We start from the raw sequence: 20,847 nt of genomic DNA on the forward strand, positions 1-20,847 counted from the left end.
CTAACTCTAAATCATAGGTCAGAGTTCTGCTTATGATTTTTTAATTGTCTGAAACCATAAGTAATCACTTTCCTATGTTGCATTAACATGCTTCTTAACCCTTATTTTGAAGAATCATTATAGATAGAGAATTAACTAGTACAATTGGGAATATTTAGTAGTGGAGCTGTTGTCAACTGTTTCTTTAGTTCTTGAAAACTTTCTTTACACTTGCCATTTTACTTGAACTTTATGTCGTTTTTGATGAGCTGAGTTAATGGAGAAGCAATCTTTGAAAACTTTCAATAAACTTCCTGTAATATCCAACTAAACTAACGAAACTTCGAACTTCAGTCATTGTTCTAGCCTTTTCTAGTTTATCATCGCTTCTACTTTAGTTGGATCTATTGATATACCGCTATTTGAAACTATATGTCTAAGGAACGTAACTTTCTTTAACCAAAACTTACGCTTCTTAAACTTAGCATACAATTTTTTTTCCCTGAGTATCCCAAACACCATGACCAAATGCCCCACATGTTCAGTCTTTCTTCATGAATATATCAATATGTCATCAATGAAGACGGTGATAAAATTATTCAAAAATAGTTGGAAGACTCTATTCATCAAATCCGTAGATATTTTGGGAGCATTTGATAAGCCAAAATGCATAATTAAGAATTCATAATCGCCATACATGGTCTTAAAGACAGTTTTAGGAACATCCTCTTTCTTAATCTTTAATTGATAGTATTCAGAACATAGATTAATCTTTGAGAATACTTAGCCTCTTTGGAGTTGGTCAAACTGATCATCGATACAAGGCAACGAATACTTATTCTTTATGGTAACTTGGTTCAATTATCAACAATTGATACATAGTCCACAGATACTATAATTCTTCTTTACAAATAGTACTATTATTCTCCATGGTGATATGTTTAGTCTGATGAAGCCTTTGTCTAATAACTTTTACAGTTGTTTCTTGAACTCCTATAATTTGGCTTTTACCATTCAATATAAATCCTTAGAAATAGCGCTCGTATTAAGGATTAAGTCAATAGAGAACTCGATCTCTCGATTTGAAGGTAGACTTGAGAGATCTTCTAGAAAAATATTGAAAAATTCCTTCACTATGGGTATCTATCGTAGATTAACTTCACTTTTATTCTCCACTACGTAAGTTAGATGCATTGCACATCCCTTCTCAAGTAATCATTGAGCTTGAATACAAGTTATGAGAGACGAATGCTAGGGTTTTATAGTTCATTGGAATTTGAAGGCCTTTTCATTGGAAACATTAAAGGTTATTGTCTTTTCATTTCATGACAATCTACACTATCAGAGTATGCCGTCAACTAGTCCATTCTAATATATTGTCAAAATCATGCATATCTAAAAGCATAAGGTCTATTAATAACTCTCTAATGGCAGCTTCCACAATGCATGTGCAACAGACTATACTAGTGGTCAAGTCTTTATTGGCTAGGGTAGAGATTACTAATTCATAATCTAAGGGTAACTATTTAATGAAATGTTGAGCGAACTCATATGATGTAAAAGAATGTATAGATCCTGAGTCTATAAAAATCTTAGCAAAGGTATTAAAGATAATAAACATAACTTAGATCACATCCTGGAGGATTCAGCATCTTGCTTCATAATTGTATATATTCTTCTTTAAGTTCTTTCTCTAATATGCTTTTTAGAGATATGACACTTCTTGATTCGATGTTGAGTACTACCACATTTAAAATATCATTTTATCAATTTGTAGCAGAGTCTGCTACCATAGTTTTTTCGATAAAAGGGTAGATCTACTCTAGCTCTTGTGCTGGGGCCCATAAAAAAACTATGAGAATCATCTTCTGTTTTTTATCACACTATTATTACTAATGAGCCTTCTTTTTATTATTTGATATGAATGGTCGAACCGCTAGATCCGTTGTAAGAGTAGGCTTGTAGCATCTTTTATAATCTGGGCACGTTCTAGTGCTTCTTGGTAGACACTAATCTTTAGAACTGAGATCTTATCTCATATCTCCTAACGCATACCTCTATGAAACTTCCTGGCTTTTAAACTTTCATATTCTACTAAGTTGGGTGCAAAACAAGGTAGTTCTGTGAACTTTTTTGCATATTCTACTACAGTCATATTCCATTGCTTTAACTGTAAGAACTCTGTTTGCGTTTATTCTCGAACAAAGTTAAGAAAATACTTCTCGTAGAATAATGCTCCAAATGCTTCCTAAAGGATCAGAATCCTGAGGAATCTCTTTTTTAAGTGCTACTAGTGTTCCGCAATTCCTTTGAACATGAGTGTGTACCTTTTGCTCTGAAGTGGGACTAAGAACCTCGAACATTTTTTCTAATTCCATGATCCACTGCTCAACTAATATTAGATCTGGTCTTCTGACAAATTGTGGTGGGTTCATCCTCTCAAATCTTTCAATGAGTTTTTTATTATTTCTCTCAATTGGCTAGGTGTTATTAGTACTAGCATTATTACTGTTTGTAGCACTTTGGCTATGGATATACATTGACCTATCATCGTAGTCAAGCCTCGACTATACATATGAGTATATCTAGACTCTATTCGATTTGATCTTCCGGAACCCGATATGTCTGCTCTCTCGGTACTGTTGTTATTTCCTTATATTCATAAAATTCAAATTTAGAGGTGTTTCACTATTTTTTACAACTCTATCTAAATCTCATGTAATCCTAAATCTTGTACTCAAGTGATGTCCTAAAATCGTGCTCTACCACCTATCAAATAAGTACATCGTTTTATAGGGCAGTGACTGAAATATACTTATTTATATCACATAAACTTAAGTTAAATAAAATAATTTAATTTTATTAATCACAAAGAGTTGTATTAACATTACATCAATTGAATGTAAAATAGAAACATATGATACAAGGTTCTAAATTTTCTTTCTTATATTACAAAACAAAGGTACAAAACAGTAATCTTAATCTCAAGGCCTAGGTTCAAAAATTTTTCTCCATATTACTGCTCTCTCTACAACGATATCTTCGGTATCTAAAGGATGATAGGAGGTGAGATATAATATCTCAGTAAACAATATTATAAACTCATAACATAGTACATATAATATATAGTTTGTTTTTATACAATAAAAATATATATCATATACACTTTTCACAAATATATATACGAATCAAAAATCAAATGTACGAATCAAATAACGGAATCACAATTACTATATTCTACAATAAACTACAGTTCATCACTGTTATAAAGAATTAATCAGTTACTACACATCATGCGTAGATATATGCGCTTATCACTGGTTCTCTTACACTTAGAACACGAAATGACATACATGGGTACCCCAAATCACTATTACCTCCCAAACACGAAATTATCAGGGCACGTAGATCACACTAATTTCTTATACACCCGAATACGGAAAGACATATATGCGTACACGCATAACATTTTGTTAATACATCTGAACACGAAGCGACATGTAAAGACACACTGAAGTCTAGTATAATGCAGGTGCTCATGGAACAACTCATTTCCATAACGAGTGATGCACATATATCAAAATTATATTTTAAAAATAAAAAAAATAACATTTAAATTGAATTAATACTTAATAAATACTTATTTTACACAAATAAAAGTAAGCATAAAATATTTTTCAAAAATACGTAGGTCGTAATATCACAACATCCACTTACACATATACTAAAAATACATAAAATACTTTAAAGGTACATAGGCTAATGAATTCATAATATCTGCTTACCTTAGGTGCTATTTAATTGTATTTCAAATATTTTCTTTTTATTTATCGCTTTATGAATTCCCTTGGCAGAGTTTCGGGAAGATTTTGGTCACTTTCTTCTTTAAGAATATCCAACACAATACTAAAAAATAATCTCAAAAATCAAAGAGAAATCGGATTTCAAAACTTAAGAAAACACTTACCTTTCTCAAGATTTATGACATCTTTTGGTCAGGAACCTTATTCCTCTTATCTTTTTCTTTTTTCTCACAAATTTAACAGAATTTTCTCAAGTATTTTTTTATCTAAAAACTTTTTAAAACTCTCACGAAATCACACACTTCACACACTTTCTTCTTCCCTCACTTATTTACTTCTCACTCTTTCTTTTCCATCCATAATATTTCTCCCTCCATTCCCCATCCTCTATTTATAGAAGTGGGGAGCCAAGAGATAAATGTTACTACTTTTTCATCATGTCACTTCACAAAAAATGTTGGTACTTTTCATCATACCACTTTATCTAAAAAATTATCATCTTTCATTATGTCACTTCATCTAAAATTTTTTTACCATTTCTTCATATCTCTTCATACTTATTCTAGATTCTTCCACACTCTTCTACTTATTTTCTCATCCTTATCCATCATTTAGCTACTTGCTAATCAAATTTGAGCTAAAATAGAGCTCATTAAACTCTCTTAGGCTCACCTAAGCTCATAAAGCTTATTATAAGCTTCTCCACATGCCTCTAGATTTTTCTTGGTTTTCTATCAAATTTCTTCTACGTAAAATTTTTCTCACTTTCCTAAAGTACCTTTTAATGTCTTAAGATGTCGTTGTGGTGTCGAAACTCGTTGCTTGGTCGGAAAAAATTAGTTTTCCGTTTTGAGGAAAATTCTCACTATAAGGAATTCCAATTAACTTAACTATTTGACTTTAAACTGAGTTTTTAATCTTATTATATATATGTATATATATTTAAATACATATCAAAGTCAAATTAAACATGTCAAATAAAAAAAAAATTAACTCAGTGGCAGTTTCAGATTAGGGATTGACTACATTTACTTGGGACTCCTTAAAAGATGGCTAGTTTTCAATCAAATCCACCAACAAATTTCTCAGCCCTGTAAACTAAACCGACACAAACAATACTTGGAAACCCATATGGAATATCCACTTCTACTTTGACAACTGTGATGTGCTTGGGTAAGAATGATAAACTAAGTGATTATGTTTTTTCGGTTCTATCGTTTTAAGGAAAATTAAAAAGAAAATAAAAGTTAGATAACTCTTAATTCAAATAACTCAACTTTTTCTTACAAATTATTTAACCTAAGGAAAAACAGTTATTTTTTTCTTCCAAATTAGATAACTCAACTTTGAAAATGCAGCGTTTTATGTAATGGTAAAAAATCTTAGATTGAAAGAAAAGAAAAGAAATTTGACCGTGCGATCCCTGTCGTCAAGCATAGAAATATCTGATTCTGATTTCTGATCCTACCCCTTACCTCGCTCTATAAAGTCCCTTAATCCCTTCACTTATCATTATAATTACCATCAATTAAACCCTAAATATTTTTTTTTTTGAAAATAAACCAGACATTCTCAGACAACGACCATTTTCTTCCATGTGGTCACCTATATCCCACTCAACACAAACGCTCAGAGACTCACCCAATCTTCTCTCTGTCTCTATTATATAATCATCCTTATATATATATTCTGTTTTCGGTCCCTCCCATTTTCTTCTCTATGTTTCAAAATTGTCTTTTTCCTGCTTTTCCTCATCACTGCGCTGCGGGAGAATCACTTTTTTCTTTTTCTTCTCTTTGTACCTCTAGACCTGCGCTACGCGTTTCTGTCCTTTCCCACAGATTCTCCACGCGTTCGTCGACTCCACACAAACACCAAACCACATGTGCCTCTCTCTCTCTCTCTCTGTTTACATACATGACTGTAACTGATCGAATTATACAGGCTAGACAGTCTATAGATACTATTGATTTCATCAATGGGGACGTTTCCCAAGCACGAACGCCGCTGGGCCTCCGACACTGTCCCCGGAGCATCCGTCTTGAGCTCTGGGACGTCCCCCGGCAGCGAATCTAACTCCGCTGAGGAGTTCGTTGAGGTCACTCTCGATCTCCAAGACGATGACACTATCGTCCTCCGCAGCGTCGAGCCGGCTACCGTCATCAATATTGCCGACGACGGGGTCGACACTTCGTCAACCGCCTCCGCCACAGTGTCGGCTTCGGTTTCGAGGTCATCAACCATCAGGCGGAGCTTTTCAAACAGCCGGTTGAGGCAGTTTTCGCAGGAGCTCAAGGCGGAGGCCGTAGCCAAGGCCAAGCAGTTATCACAGGAGTTGCGAGCAGAGCTCAGACGCTTCTCCTGGAGCCACGGCCACGGGGCTAGGGCTTTCCCGGCTACTACATCGCCGGCGACGGCTCGGAATGGAGGTGGATTTGACTCGGCTCTGGCAGCTCGAGCGTTGAGGAAGCAACGTGCTCGGCTTGATCGGACTCGGTCCGGCGCTGAGAAAGCGCTTCGTGGCTTACGATTCATCAGCAACAAGAAGAACAACGGCGTCGATGCATGGAATGAAGTGCAAAACAATTTCGATAAGCTTGCCAAAGACGGTTATCTCCACCGCTCCGATTTCGCTAAATGCATAGGTTAATCTCATTTTTCTGTAATTAAAAATTGTTAGTTAATTTCACTCTATTGTTTTCGGAAAGAAAAATCTTAAAGCGCATTGTTAATTCTTTTAAATATTTGTGAAGGAATGAGAGATTCGAAAGAGTTCGCGCTGGAACTGTTCGATGCTTTGAGCAGAAGAAGGAGAATGAAAGTTGAAAAGATTAGCAGAGAGGAGCTTTACGAGTATTGGTCGCAAATCACCGATCAAAGCTTTGATTCTCGCCTACAGATCTTCTTTGACATGTACGCATAAGTAATAGTCAAGTTTTACTCTTATTTTATTTAATTAGCTCAATTAGTTCATTATAATCTTGATTTCTCAATGCAAATTAGTGGTTAATTTAATGAAATTTTAATATAAATTTAAAATTAATTAAGTACATGCGTAAAAAACGCCTTGGAAAATCCATAATTGGTGTCTGTTGTAAGAAGAGTGAGGCGATGAGAAGAGGACAAAACTGTCTTTGCAGGGGAATTTAACCACAGTATTAATCTCCTTGATTTTCTAATTATGTGTAGCTAATTTTGTACTGGTGCTATAGGGTGGACAAAAATGAAGATGGTAGAATCACGGAAGAGGAAGTCAAAGAGGTAAAATTTTGTGCTTCTCAGTTAGGCTACTTTTTTAATTGTATGAAATTATTATTATTATTATTATTTTTTATTTATAAAAATTTATAGGTGGAGCCTGATTATTTTCATAAAGTAAGTTTTAAATAACTTAGTTTAATAAGCAGGCACATTAAAATAATGAGGTCATTACTCAACCAATCATTTTCCACTTTAAACATTAAAAAGAAATTGTATAGCCGACTCCCCCATTATTAGAGAAATGAAGAAATATAAATTGATACATATATATATATAGAGAGAGATTAGGCAAATGAACTAACAAACAGAAACAGGGTGTCATTTGTTGTTTATAATAATCAACGTTAGGCGAGGATTTGGTGAACTTAATTGCTTAAAATTTCAGCACTAACCACTCCAATGTAAATAAAAAGCAAATGGAGTAATCAATTTTGCTTCTCCTTTGACGTAGCCCATCTTCACAAGCATCCTTTCCCTTCCTATTATTTTTCCTTTTGGATGTTATTTATATGAATTAAATAGTTAACTGAGAAAATTATAGTTTCTTTTGTTATAGAAATGTAATTATGACGTTCTTCAGTGGGGTTGGTAGGGGTAATTTAGGTCCATGTATATGTTTTCATTGAATCAAAATTTAAAAAAAGTCATACTTTTAATAGGATAATATTTTAGATAATCATTTTCAACGTAAAAAGTAATGGGGGTTTACTTGGTACAAACACAGATCATCATGCTAAGTGCATCCGCGAACAAATTGTCAAGACTAAAAGAACAGGCAGAGGAATATGCAGCATTGATAATGGAAGAGTTAGACCCTGAAAGACTTGGCTACATCGAGGTGGGTCCGATTCTCTATTCTAACTCTCTACCCACAACATGTATATATATATATATATATGTATATCTATAATATAAATATATGTAGGTGTATATATAATATATACAATTCTTTCTTAGTTTGTTTCATCAAAAAATATTCTTTGCCAGTGTGGGTATATTTCCAAAATAATTTCCAGGTATTGCATCTGATCTATACCATTGACTAAAAAATTTTAATTAACGACAATAATTAAAAGAATAGTTAATTATTATTTGAGTTGGACTTTTTCATTCATAATCTTCACTATTAGACGAGGCGACAACTGATCAAACCTGCCAACTCTTTTGAGTTTATCCTGCACGAAGGAAGAAAGAAAAGAGAGGAAAGCAAATAGTGTGTGTGTGTATATATATATATATATATGTCGACTGCAGGAACTTAAGACCTAAACCTAATTAATTTTGTGAAGGCCAAATAAAATTAATAATAATAGTATTTAGGTAGTTGAACAGTATTCATGGGCTTTTTTTTTTTTTTTTTTTTAACTCTCTAATCAAATGGCCGGTTCAGAGTTTTCTGTAAAGAATTAGTCTGCATTTGTTACTTATCTAGTATTTTTGCCAAAACTGTTTTTAGTATATATTTTGATTTAAGAAAGTTACAAATATTTACATTAAAAATCATATAAAAATTATTTATTATTTCATAAATTTAATTATTTTAAATAATTAATAGTATAATTAAGAAAATTAATAATTTCGTAATGAAAAATTATAATTCTTATTGTGATAGACTTTATTTGAAATTATTTTAAAATTATTTCTTCTACTTAAACATAAAATTGTTGAAGTTTCAATTTAAAATTCTTAGTCAAAGATCCAATACAGCATATAAAATTTACAAAGTGATGTATGACTTAATTAATTTAACTTGATGATTTTAAACTAGACTATCTCAGTGGCTATCTAGGCCAACACTCTTAGGACGTTTGCAAACTGCACAGTGTGAAGACTTGATGATTGACCATTTTTGAACTAATAATCTTCCTTTCAAGTGCCAAGTGGCCTCTGATATAATACAAAACAATACGAAGGTGGGTTACCATGTGGATTGTCTTTTCCAGATTACGCGGACTCATCATTAGCATTGCAATATATATATACACACACATACACACACAGTGATGACTGACATAGCGCCTTCACGCCTGCTGCATTTTCCATCACTTATAGTGTCGTTAGTTGAAGATGTTGATGATGACGTCTTTTCTTCTTTAGTGACATATCCGATAATATTCATGGTGACGATGATGATGGATACTAATTATATATATGATAAGATTATTTATATATATACATATATATGCAGCTGTGGCAACTCGAGACACTGCTTCTACAAAAGGACACGTACCTAAATTACAGTCAAGGACTTAGCTACACGAGTCAAGCATTGAGCCAGAACCTACAGGGACTAAAGAAGAGAAGCCGCATACAGAGACTAAGCAAACAGTTTCTGTATTATGTGCAAGATAATTGGAGAAGAATTTGGGTGTTGTCGCTTTGGGTGATGACCATGATAGGATTATTTGCATGGAAATTTTTTCAGTACAAGCAAAAAAGTGCTTTTAAGGTGATGGGTTATTGTCTTCCTACAGCCAAGGGTGCAGCCGAGACACTCAAATTCAACATGGCTCTTGTCCTCTTGCCTGTTTGTAGAAACACCATTACCTGGCTCAGGTCTACCAAATTCAGCTTCTTTCTCCCTTTTGACGACAACATCAACTTTCATAAGGTCAATTTACTATACAATATCATCTAATAACTATATGTAATTTGTACATTCATTCTGTATCTAACTATATGTTTATGTACCTACTTGCAGACGATTGCAGCAGCAATTGTAATTGGTGTGATTCTTCATGCTGGAGACCATCTCGCATGCGATTTCCCCAGGCTTATAAATGCTTCTTCTGATAACTATAACTACTATTTGAGTGGAAATTTTGGTACCCAAAAACCCACATACTTAGACCTTGTTAAAGGTCCAGAGGGAGTTACAGGAATTTTAATGGTGATCTGCATGGCTATTGCATTCACATTAGCAACAAGGCGGTTCAGACGAAACCAGATTAAGCTTCCAAAGCCCTTTGACAGGTTTACTGGCTTCAATGCCTTCTGGTATTCACACCACCTCTTTGTCATCGTCTACATCTTGCTTATCGTCCATGGTGTTTGCCTTTATCTCGTCCACAAGTGGTACCTTCAGACGGTATATTAACTTTGAAAGCTTTTCTTCTCCTCAATTACATTATATGTTCATCCACAAGTTGAGTATATGACTCTAAATCTAAGATACTGGGATCGTTTTTTTCTTATTTCAGACATGGATGTATCTTGCTATCCCAGTTTTATTATATGCTGGAGAAAGAACTCTTAGATTCTTCCGCTCTGGCTCCTACACTGTCCGACTTTTGAAGGTAAAGTCTTTTGAATGTATATATATAGAGAGAGAGAGAGAGTAATTCAAGGTTCATTACCTTGGAACTTTGTTATGTGGTGTTGTAGGTTGCCATTTACCCTGGAAATGTTCTCACATTACAAATGTCCAAGCCTTCTCAGTTTCGGTACAAGAGTGGACAGTATATGTTTGTTCAGTGCCCTGCTGTTTCTCCATTTGAGTGGTAAAAACTTAATAAGGATTTTATCTTGAATCTTATATATATATGTATACATTGTTTGAGTGCTTGATCTTGATAGCTCTGTACATTATTTGATAATAATGTTTGCTTTAATGGAAATGTCTGCTCAGGCATCCATTTTCTATTACCTCTGCTCCGGACGATGACTACCTGAGCGTTCACATTAGGCAACTAGGTGACTGGACACAAGAGCTTAAAAGGCTATTCTCTGAGGTGTGCGAACCTCCTGTAGCCGGAAAGAGTGGACTTCTGAGGGCTGATGAAACAACAAAGAAAAGGTATGTTAGATTCCTCTTTCTGTTAAGAGTCCTAGTTTTCACTTTCCTAAACCAATTTGTGACTCTATTCTTATAATAACAGTTTGCCAAAGCTCTTAATAGATGGGCCTTATGGTGCCCCAGCACAAGATTATAAGAAGTATGATGTTCTGTTACTTGTTGGTCTTGGAATTGGAGCAACACCCTTTATCAGCATCTTAAAAGATCTGCTCAACAACATTGTTAAAATGGAAGAGCAAGCGGTCAGTAACTCGTGATGTTCATAGTTATTTGCAGAAGAAACAAAATCTGACACTTTTTTTTTGGGTCTGCAGGATTCAAATTCAGATTTAAGTAGGACATCGGACCTGAGTGCGGGTAGTAATGATTCCAGCAATTCCAGGAGAGTATGTCCGAAAAGGAAAAAATTTGTGAAGACCACTAATGCTTATTTCTACTGGGTAACAAGAGAACAAGGTTCTTTTGATTGGTTCAAAGGCGTGATGAATGAAGTTGCTGATTTTGATCAAAGGGTAGGTATCAATTGGCATCCCTTGATCGACCTTCATGTTAGTATAGTGTTCCTTATTAGTGATTCTGGATGCCTGCAGGGTGTGATTGAAATGCATAACTACTTGACCAGTGTGTATGAGGAAGGGGATGCCCGATCAGCGCTCATTACCATGGTTCAAGCACTAAATCATGCCAAGAATGGGGTTGACGTTGTTTCTGGCACTAGGGTAAGGCCAACGATCTCTCCCTCATTTCATTTTCTTATTCATTGCAGAGTTGTTATCTCCATTAAATACTTGATTAATACACGGTCTTTCTTTTTCCTTTTGGTTTTCGTCAACATGTTGCTTGTTTATGTGTTTTTTTCTCTTGAAGCTTGATCTTCTAAGTAGTGTTTTTATTAGATGGGTTTCGAGTAAAATTAGTGTTCAATTTGTGAACCCAGTTGAAGTGTTATGTTATTATAAGTACATTATGTTGACGGTATTCTAAATATTGGTAGTTATTTATAGTTGTTTAATTTTATGATCAGGTACGGACCCATTTTGCAAGGCCCAATTGGAAAAAAGTTCTCTCTAAAATAAGTTCAAAACATTCTGGCGCAAGAATAGGTAATTTTATTATTTTTAACAAAGAATCATAAGAATAAAAAATATATATATATTTTAGTTTTATTAATGTTAATTTAAATGTTTTTGGTACAGGAGTCTTTTATTGTGGTGCACCAGTGTTGGCTAAAGAACTGAGCAAACTCTGTTATGAGTTTAATCAAAAAGGTTCTACAAAGTTTGAATTTCACAAAGAGTATTTCTAATACAATTCTCCCCACTTCCCCCAAACAAGGAAAATCTTTACACCATTCAAAACCTTATCTTAATCTAAGACATCACTTCCGTACGTACAAAAATAGTAAATAGAAATTTAGTAATAAGCCAGACAGATCATGAGGCATTGTACAGTTCCAGATGTGAACAAATTATTTAGAAAGATACAACAGAAAAGAAAGGTAAATTATCTCTTGATATATTGTATAGGTATAGAATAAGATTTGGCATAGCAAACAGAGAGAACCAGAAAACGTTAGAGCCCTCCAAGTGGCTTTCCAGAAATTCGAAGGTGAACCTGCTCCTCTTTGAAGATTTACACGTGACAAAATATTAGTGTGACAAATGGAACGTGTATGCGAGATTGTAAAGGAGTGAAGAGATTGATCGATCCAGCCCTAGCATTGATTGGAGTAGAACCAACTGATGAAGAAGTAGAAAAACGTACAGTTTTGAAAACGACAGAGGCTGCATTAGGATTGCAATTGGCTTTTTTATTTGTTTATCCTATTTTATTGACCCCCTTTTCTTTTTGCTTATTATTATTATTATTATTATACTTTTGTTGGGTTGGCCGCAAAAGGAGTCCTTCAAGATCTTGCAAATCATATTTGGATTGCTCGATTAGAGACAATAGAAAGTATAAAAATCTTGTTTATACTTGCCTATAACTTATATGTATTTCTCTAAAGTGTAATTTATTTTATATAGTTTAATTATTTGTAATTTAGATCCATATTTGTTTATATAATTTAATTTGTTAAGTTAATATTGAGCTCAATATAAATGCAAACAAAGCATCCTCTTGTCACCAAAGAAGTGATGATGTCCACAGGTTTTACATGCTCGAATTGCGAGCCCAGCTTGTTTTTTCAAGAAATATGTAGTTAACTGTTCAATGCTCCGACCCTGGATAAAGAAAATTAATTTCTTTTGAGAAGTTTGAGCACCAAGGTTCTACTTCAAGGCTTTTATGTGAGTTATTTTTCTTTTCATAATCAGTGTAATAACTCAAATATAAATCTTTCATTAAATATTTTGGTTACATTTTTTTAATGAGAAAATCGTTACAAAATTAAGTATTTCTATTATATTTATTAAGGAGTAAAATGTTACAAAATTAAGTATTTTTGTTCACGTTTTTTAATTAAAAAATATTACACAATTAAGTATTTTCATTATGATTCTAATAAAAAAAATATTATAGAATTGAATTGTCCATTAATTGCGCATAACTTTTTTTATTAAAAAATCTTTATGAATAGAAGCAACATTGTTGGCTCACTAAGCACAAAAAATTTTCTTCAATACATTGTTCCATCATGCTTAGAAGAATCAAATGCAGAGAGGAAAAGCAAGTCAACTGTTCAAACTAAGCAATGGCGGAAGATATTTATCGATCTTTTACTTCTGCTAATTTTCATTTATCTTGTCATTTAAATATGTTATAATGTTTATATGTCTTACATTTGGTATTACAATGATTTATAATATATTTCTTGTTTATGTTAGAGTGTTTACAAAAAATTTTGTGAAACCAAACATTTGAACAACACATTGTTTTGTCTTAAAGATGTTCCAAATGATGTGTCGTTTTTTATGACCACAATTGTTATAAAAGCATAAAAAACTATTGGGGTTGGTATTTCTTAAGTTTAATCTTTTATAAAAATTTCACAAATCTGATTATTTTGTGTAAATTTTTATTGAAGTATGATCGTAAATTTAAGTAATTTAAATTTTATTAATATTTAAGTTTGTGCTTAAATTTTATATTTATTGTATGTATTTATTGTTCTATGCACACAATTTTTTTTTTTTAAGTAAATAATTTCATTCATGATGTTGCATAATGTATTTAGCAAATCATTTCGAATAAAATTCATGAAAAGTAATCAATATGATTTTGTTTGATTAAGGATTAGTAACGGCACCCTTAATTAAATAAAATTATATTATGTCTGAGATCACATGAAAAAATTATAAATTGCATAATAAATTAGTAATTAAATTTTAACATAATGTCTAGTGATACACATAATTGTATTTAATTGGAGAGTAGCCATAACATCTCTAATTAAATAAAATAATATATCATGTTTAGGATCACGTAAAATAATTATAAACATTATTGTAATTAATTATGCTCAATATAATAAATTTACCCACAAGAAATTATTTATATTTTGCATAATTGATTAGGATAAAAGTATTAGATAATTTTTTATAATCTGCCCACAAGAATTATGGAGCAGAATTTAATAGATTTATCATAAGGAATTGATAGAATATCAAATTGTTTATGAATTAAAATTGATAATTCTATCATAAAGTATGAATCTAGCTTAATTTAAAATTTAACCCACAGGCAATTTTTATGTCATTAGATTTATTATTTATATGATTTGTATTGGTAAATCATAATTTTTGTTAATTAGCCTAAATTAATTATAAGCATATATTTTTATAGTTATGCAATCTGCAAATTTCTCTAATATTAAAATTGATATTTCTGAATTAAATGGTGAGAACTATAAGGTTTGGAAGAAAAGAATTCTTCCAATTAGGGCGCATGGATATTGACTATGCTATTAGAGAAGACAAACTAATGGTTTTTGTAACCAACACTCCAGTTGAAATCGTTCTTCATGAGTAGTGGGTGCGGTCTAACAACCTTAGTGTGATGCTCATTAAGACAAAAATTTCTGCTGATATTTGTGGTTCTGTCGAACACTGATGTCAAGGAATTACTGAAGGCAATTGATGAACAATCTAAAACTTCAGAAAAGGCACTTGCGAGCCCCCTAATTATGAATTTTTCATCCCTAAGGCTCACTAGTGTGAAAGGTGTGCATGAGCACATCATGTAGATGAGGGACATTGCTGCCCAACTAAAGAAACTTGAGGTTGAAATGTCTGATACTTTCTTTATGCACTACATTTTGAACACTCTTCCATAATAGTATAAACCCTTTAAAATCTCACACAACACGCATAAGGATAAGTGATCAATTAATGAACTTTTGGCCATGTGTGTTCAAGAGGAAGGGAGGTTGATAATGGAGCAGGGAGAAAGTGTTTTTATGGTAACACAAGGAAAGAATAAGAATCAAGTAAATAATAAGGGGAAAGATAAAATTTCTCCCAAGACTAATATAAAGAAAGAATCCAAGTGTTTCTTTTGTAAAAAGAAGGATCACATGAAAAAGGATTGTACTAAATTCCAGAACTAGCTTGAGAAGAAAGGAAATATTGGCTTGTTATGAATCTAATATGGTTCATGTCAGTCATAACACATGGTGGATTGATTTTAGTTCTACAACCCATATTTCGAATACCTTGCAGGATTTACAAAACCTAATAAAACCAATAGAAAGTGAGCAATGCATCTATTCAAGCAGCAATATGCTTTCACATGTGGAGGCCATTGGAACATGTAATTTGATTTTAAGTAGTGGCTTTATTTTGAAGTTAGAGAAAGTATTTTGTATTCTAAATTACTCTAAAAATTTGATTTTAGTTTCAAGACTTGTACCTTTTCCATATTGCTTTAATTTTTCAAATACTCATTTTGATTTATTTCATATATCTAAACTTATCGGGAATGGTACGTTGTCTGATGGTCTTTTCTCTCTTAGTTTACAAAATAAAATCACTTACGATATTATACATGTTCAAGCTGGTACTAAATAATGTGTTATGGTTGAGGATTACTCTATTTTATGGTACTGGAAATTAGGGCACATCTTTGTTGATAGAATTAAAAGATTAGTAAAAGTCGGAGTACTTCAAACTTTTGATTTTACTAATTTTAGCACTTTTATGGAATGTATTAAGGACAAACAAACCAACAAGTCAAAGAAAGGTGCTAAAAGGAGCTCAAATATATTAAAAATAATACATTTGGATATCTGTTGTCTAGATATAGACGCATATGGTCAGAAATACTTCATCACCTTCATAGATGACTACTCACGATATATGTATCTCTATATGCTTCGTAATAAAGATGCAACCTTAGATACCTTTAAAGTTTTCAAGGTTGAAATAGAGAAACAATATGGTAAACAAATTAAGATCGTGAGGACTGATAGAGATTGAAAGTAGTATGGTAGATACACTGAAGATGGACAAACACATAGTCTATTTGTAAAGTTTCGTAAAGAAAATGACATAGTTGCCCAATACATTTTGTCTGACTCTCCAGACCAGAATGACGTAGTAGAAAGAAGGAACCGAACTTTAATGGACATGCTGTGTAGTATGCTTAGTAGGTCTAAGCTACCTAATTCATTGTGGGTCAAAATTCTTAAGACATCAGTGTATATATTAAACTGAGTTCCAACTAAGGCTGTCCCAAAGACACCATTTGAGTTATTTAAGGGTTGAAAACTGGGTTTACAACATATATGCATATGGGAATGTCCGTCTAAATTAAGAGTTTACAATCCCAAAGAAAAGAAACTAGACTCGAGGACCATTAGTGGGTATTTCATTGGATATGCTGAAATGTCCAATGAATATAGGATTATTATCCATCACGTAGCACTAGAATTGTGAAGTTAAGAAACGCAAAATTTCTTGAAAATGACTTAATTAATATGAGCGATCAATTTAAGAACATAGTTTCTATGAGAGATCAACCTGTTAGAATTAATTTATTTTATTAAATTATCAGTCACAAAAAAATTATAAATTAGCAGTTATAAAACAATTAAAACAAAATAACATAAAATTAAATAACAGAATTTAATAGTAATTAAATAAAATAAATGGGCGGTTACCATTTATCTCTCTTCAATATATAAATGGGTAGTTACCATAATATATTTTATCTTTTCAATATATATCTCTAGTTATTTTAAATTTTATATTTTCGCATCAGTGACAACCTCTTATCTTTAGTTTATTTTAGTCAACTAATATCAGAGCTTGGTTCGAGGACAGACATTAGCGAAATAGTGAATTTACGTTCTTGAAAGAAGAAGCATTTTTAATTGATGGCTTCAAGTGTTGGCGCAAGTATGGCGCAGACAATGGTTCCCATATTTTTTGGAGAAAATTATGATATATGGAAGATGAAAAATGCGAACGTTGCTACGATCACAAAGATTATAAGATATAGTTGAGAATGGTTATTCTCAGTTTGTTGCTAGACATCAACTAACATCAGCAGAAACAAAAAGATTTGGAAGAAGATCAGATGAAGGATGTCAGAGCCTTGTTTCTCATACAACAAGGTGTTGCAGAGAGTTTGTTCTCTTGGATAATTGGTGCAACTAGATCGAAAGAAGCATGGGATATATTGCAAGAAGAGTTTCGGGGATCCGCAAAGGTGATTGCCGTGAAGTTGCAGGTCTTGTGTAAATAATTTCAAATTTTACAAATGAAGGAGTCTGAAAAAATAAAGGAGTATTTCTCGAAGGTGATCAAGATCGTGAACCAGATGCGAAATTTTGGTAAAGAAATTGTTGATCAAAAGATAGTAGAAAAACTTTTAATTAGTTTACCTGAAAATTATGAATATATTGTTACAGTAATTGAAGAATCAAAAGATTTATCTACTCTTATAATTCAACAATTGATGAGTTCGTTAGAGTCGTACAAGGCAAGAAAATTGCAAAGTGGGAACAACTCTATTGAAGGTGCTATTAGCACTAGTTTTAGAACTCAAACATCTTTGAAAAACCAAAGAAATTCTCAGAAAAAAGGCGAACAAAATATGTAGAAATAGTAAAATGAAACTGAAAGAGAAGTAGGTTCGAGTTCAAATATGTGGTGTTATATATATAACAAATTGAATCACAATACATCGAGATGCTAGAAGAAGAAACGCTGCAACAAATGCAAGCAGCTCGACCATATCACAAAATACTGCCAAAGTAGAAGTCAAGTTCATGATTGTACAAATTTCATAGAAGAAAATGAAAATTCTGAAAATATTTTCTTCACATGTCATGCTGTAATAGAAGAAAAGGATGATATTTGTTACTTGGATAGTGGGTGTACAAACCACATGGCAGGTAATAAAAAATTATTTAAAGATATAGATGCATAATACAAAACAAAAGTACGCATGGGAAGTGGTCATCTAATTTAAGCTGAAGGCAAAGGCAGTATTGCTATGCAAACTAAGATGGGACCTAAATTTCTTCGAAATGTGCTGTTAGTGCCAGATCTGAAACAGAATATGCTAAGTATCAGACAAGTTTTATAAAATGGTTATGCAATTCATTTTGAATTGGAGGTAGCAAAATTTTCGATCGAAAAAATAACAATTATCTACTTGCCATAGTTGATATGGAGAGGCTCATAAATTTTTCGCTGCAAATAAAATATCCTCTAGAAGTGGTATTACGAACTGAGGTAACTGACTGCTTAGATTTATGGCATAAAAGGTACAATCATCTTAACTATAATACTCTAAAGCTATTAAAAGTTAAAAATACAGTTTAAGTCCTACCATTTACCAGCACAAATTTGAGCACATGTGAATGATGCATCTTTGGTAAGCAGTATCGAACATATTTTCCATCCAGAGGATCTTGGCGAACACGTGCACCACTTGAGCTAGTACACACCGATATATGTGGAAAGATGTAAACACATTCATAAGGCCAAACCTAGTACTTTTTAATTTTGGTTGATGATTATTCAAGGATGACATATATATATTTTAAAATAAAAATTTGAGGACTTTGAAGTGTTCAAAAAATTAAAGTTTTGCGAAGTGATTAGGACAGTTGGTTTACGTCAAAGAACTTTGATAGTTTTTATAAAAAACACGGTATTCAAAGACAGTTGACAGCATCATATACTCCTCAACAAAATGGTATCACTGATAGAAGGAATTGCACAATTGTTGAGATGGCTAGATCAATGCTGAATGAGAAAAATATGCCTAACACTTTAGGCAGAAGCAGTGAATACAATAGTTTATATATTGAACAAAAATTCGACAAAATCTGTTCCAAATCGAACTCCAATTGAAGCATGGAGTGTGGTGTTAAGCTAGTGATTAATCATATGAAAATTTTTTATTGTGTATGTTATGCTCATGTACCAACCAAAAATAGATTAAAGTTTGATAACAAAAGTGAAAGATATATTTTTGCAGGCTATGCTGATGGTACAAAAGAGTACAGGGTGTACAATTTAGAGAAGAAGAAGCTTATGATTAGCAGAGATGTCATGTTTGATGAGAATACTTCTTGGAATTGGGAAGATGAGAAGGTTTAAGAAAAGCTATTGTTTCCAACTATTATCTCATTGAGAGGACAAACTACTCAAGATAACACTCCAAGAAAAAATGAGTCTAGTTCAAGCTCAACTTTTAATCCAAGTTCAAGCCTGAGTTCTAGTAGAAGTGCTAGAGAAGAGTCAACTACTCCAAAGTTAGCTCCAAAAAGAGTAAGAAGTTTAGCATAAATTTATAAGTCATGTAATTTATCACTAGTTGAGCCGCAAAGTTTTGAAGAAGTTGAGAAACAACAAACTTGTGTAAAAGCCATGGAAGATTAAATTCACATGACAGATTAAAATAATACTTGGGAGCTAGTAGATCGACAAGAAAGACTGTGAAATAATTGGTGTTAAATGGATTTACAGGACAAAATTGATTCTAAACAACTCAGTTCAGAAGTATAAAGCAGGGCTCGTGGTAAAAGGCCTTAAGCAAAAGTGTGGTATAAACTATTATGACACTTATGCTCTTACAGCAAGACTAGGCAATTAGAACTATTATTGCTCTAACAGCTCAAAAAAGTTGGTGATTGTATCAATTTGATGTCAAGGAAATGGTTATCTTAATGAAGAAAATGATGTCGAATAGCCACAAGGATTTTTAGTTGATGGGGGAGAGAATAAAGTATACAAGCTAAAGAAAGTACTATATGGCCTAAAGTAAGCACCAAGAGCATGGTATAGTGAGATAAACAAGTACTTCACACATAAATAATTTTAAAAAAGCAAGAGCGAGCCAACTTTATATGTCAAGAAAAGAGGTATTGATATTCTAATTGCCTCATTATATGCTGACGATATAATTTACACAAGCAACAATGAGATAATGTTTAGAGAATTCAAAAAAGATATAATAGAGACATATGAGATGAGTGATTTTGGCTTGCTGTATTATTTTTTGGGTATAGAAGTATGCCAAGGTGATACAGACATCTTTATATCACAGGAAAAATATGCAAAAAATATTTGAAGAAATTTAATATGCAAGATTGCAAATCAGTTACAACTTCCCTAATGGCCAATGAAAAGCTTAAAAAAGACGATGGAGCAAAGAGGGTAGATGAAACCACCTACAAGAGTTTAGTTGGAAGTTTGTTACGTCTGACTGCAACACGACCAGACATCATGTTTGCTGCTAGCCTATTATCAAGATTCATGAACAACCCAAGTAAACTAAACTTCACAGCTGTAAAGAGAGTGCTCAAATATATTAAAGGTACAATAAATTATGACATATGGTCTGGACCAGTAGAAAACTCAAAATTAATCGGCTATATAGATAGTGATTGGACCAGATGTGCTGATGACATGAAAAGTACATCAGGATATGTTGTTTCACTCAGATCTGGTCTTTGTTTATGGTCATCAAAGAAGCTGAGTGTAGTGACGTTATCATCAGTTGAAGCTGAGCACATAGCTCGTGCTGTCACATAAGCAGTTTGGTTAAAAC

The 20,847-nt window shown here is 32.8% G+C and overlaps 1 protein-coding gene across 1 annotated transcript; it reads left to right on the forward strand.

Annotated features, from left to right (window-relative positions):
* The first annotated feature begins 5,346 nt into the window (after nt 1–5,346).
* Nucleotides 5,347–12,881, forward strand: LOC110806666 (respiratory burst oxidase homolog protein A). Its single transcript, XM_022031587.2, has 14 exons — nt 5,347–6,427; nt 6,536–6,695; nt 6,995–7,043; nt 7,768–7,881; nt 9,232–9,654; nt 9,745–10,131; nt 10,244–10,339; nt 10,428–10,543; nt 10,672–10,839; nt 10,922–11,081; nt 11,154–11,351; nt 11,430–11,558; nt 11,864–11,942; nt 12,036–12,881. The coding sequence occupies exons 1-14, from the start codon at nt 5,761–5,763 to the stop codon at nt 12,143–12,145; spliced, it is 2,856 nt and encodes a 951-aa protein (XP_021887279.1). The 5' UTR covers nt 5,347–5,760; the 3' UTR covers nt 12,146–12,881.
* The last annotated feature ends 7,966 nt before the right edge of the window (nt 12,882–20,847 follow it).

The sequence above is a fragment of the Carica papaya genome, chromosome 4 (assembly GCF_054855325.1).
Source record: "Carica papaya isolate Zhongbai chromosome 4, ASM5485532v1, whole genome shotgun sequence".
NCBI lineage: Eukaryota > Viridiplantae > Streptophyta > Magnoliopsida > Brassicales > Caricaceae > Carica > Carica papaya.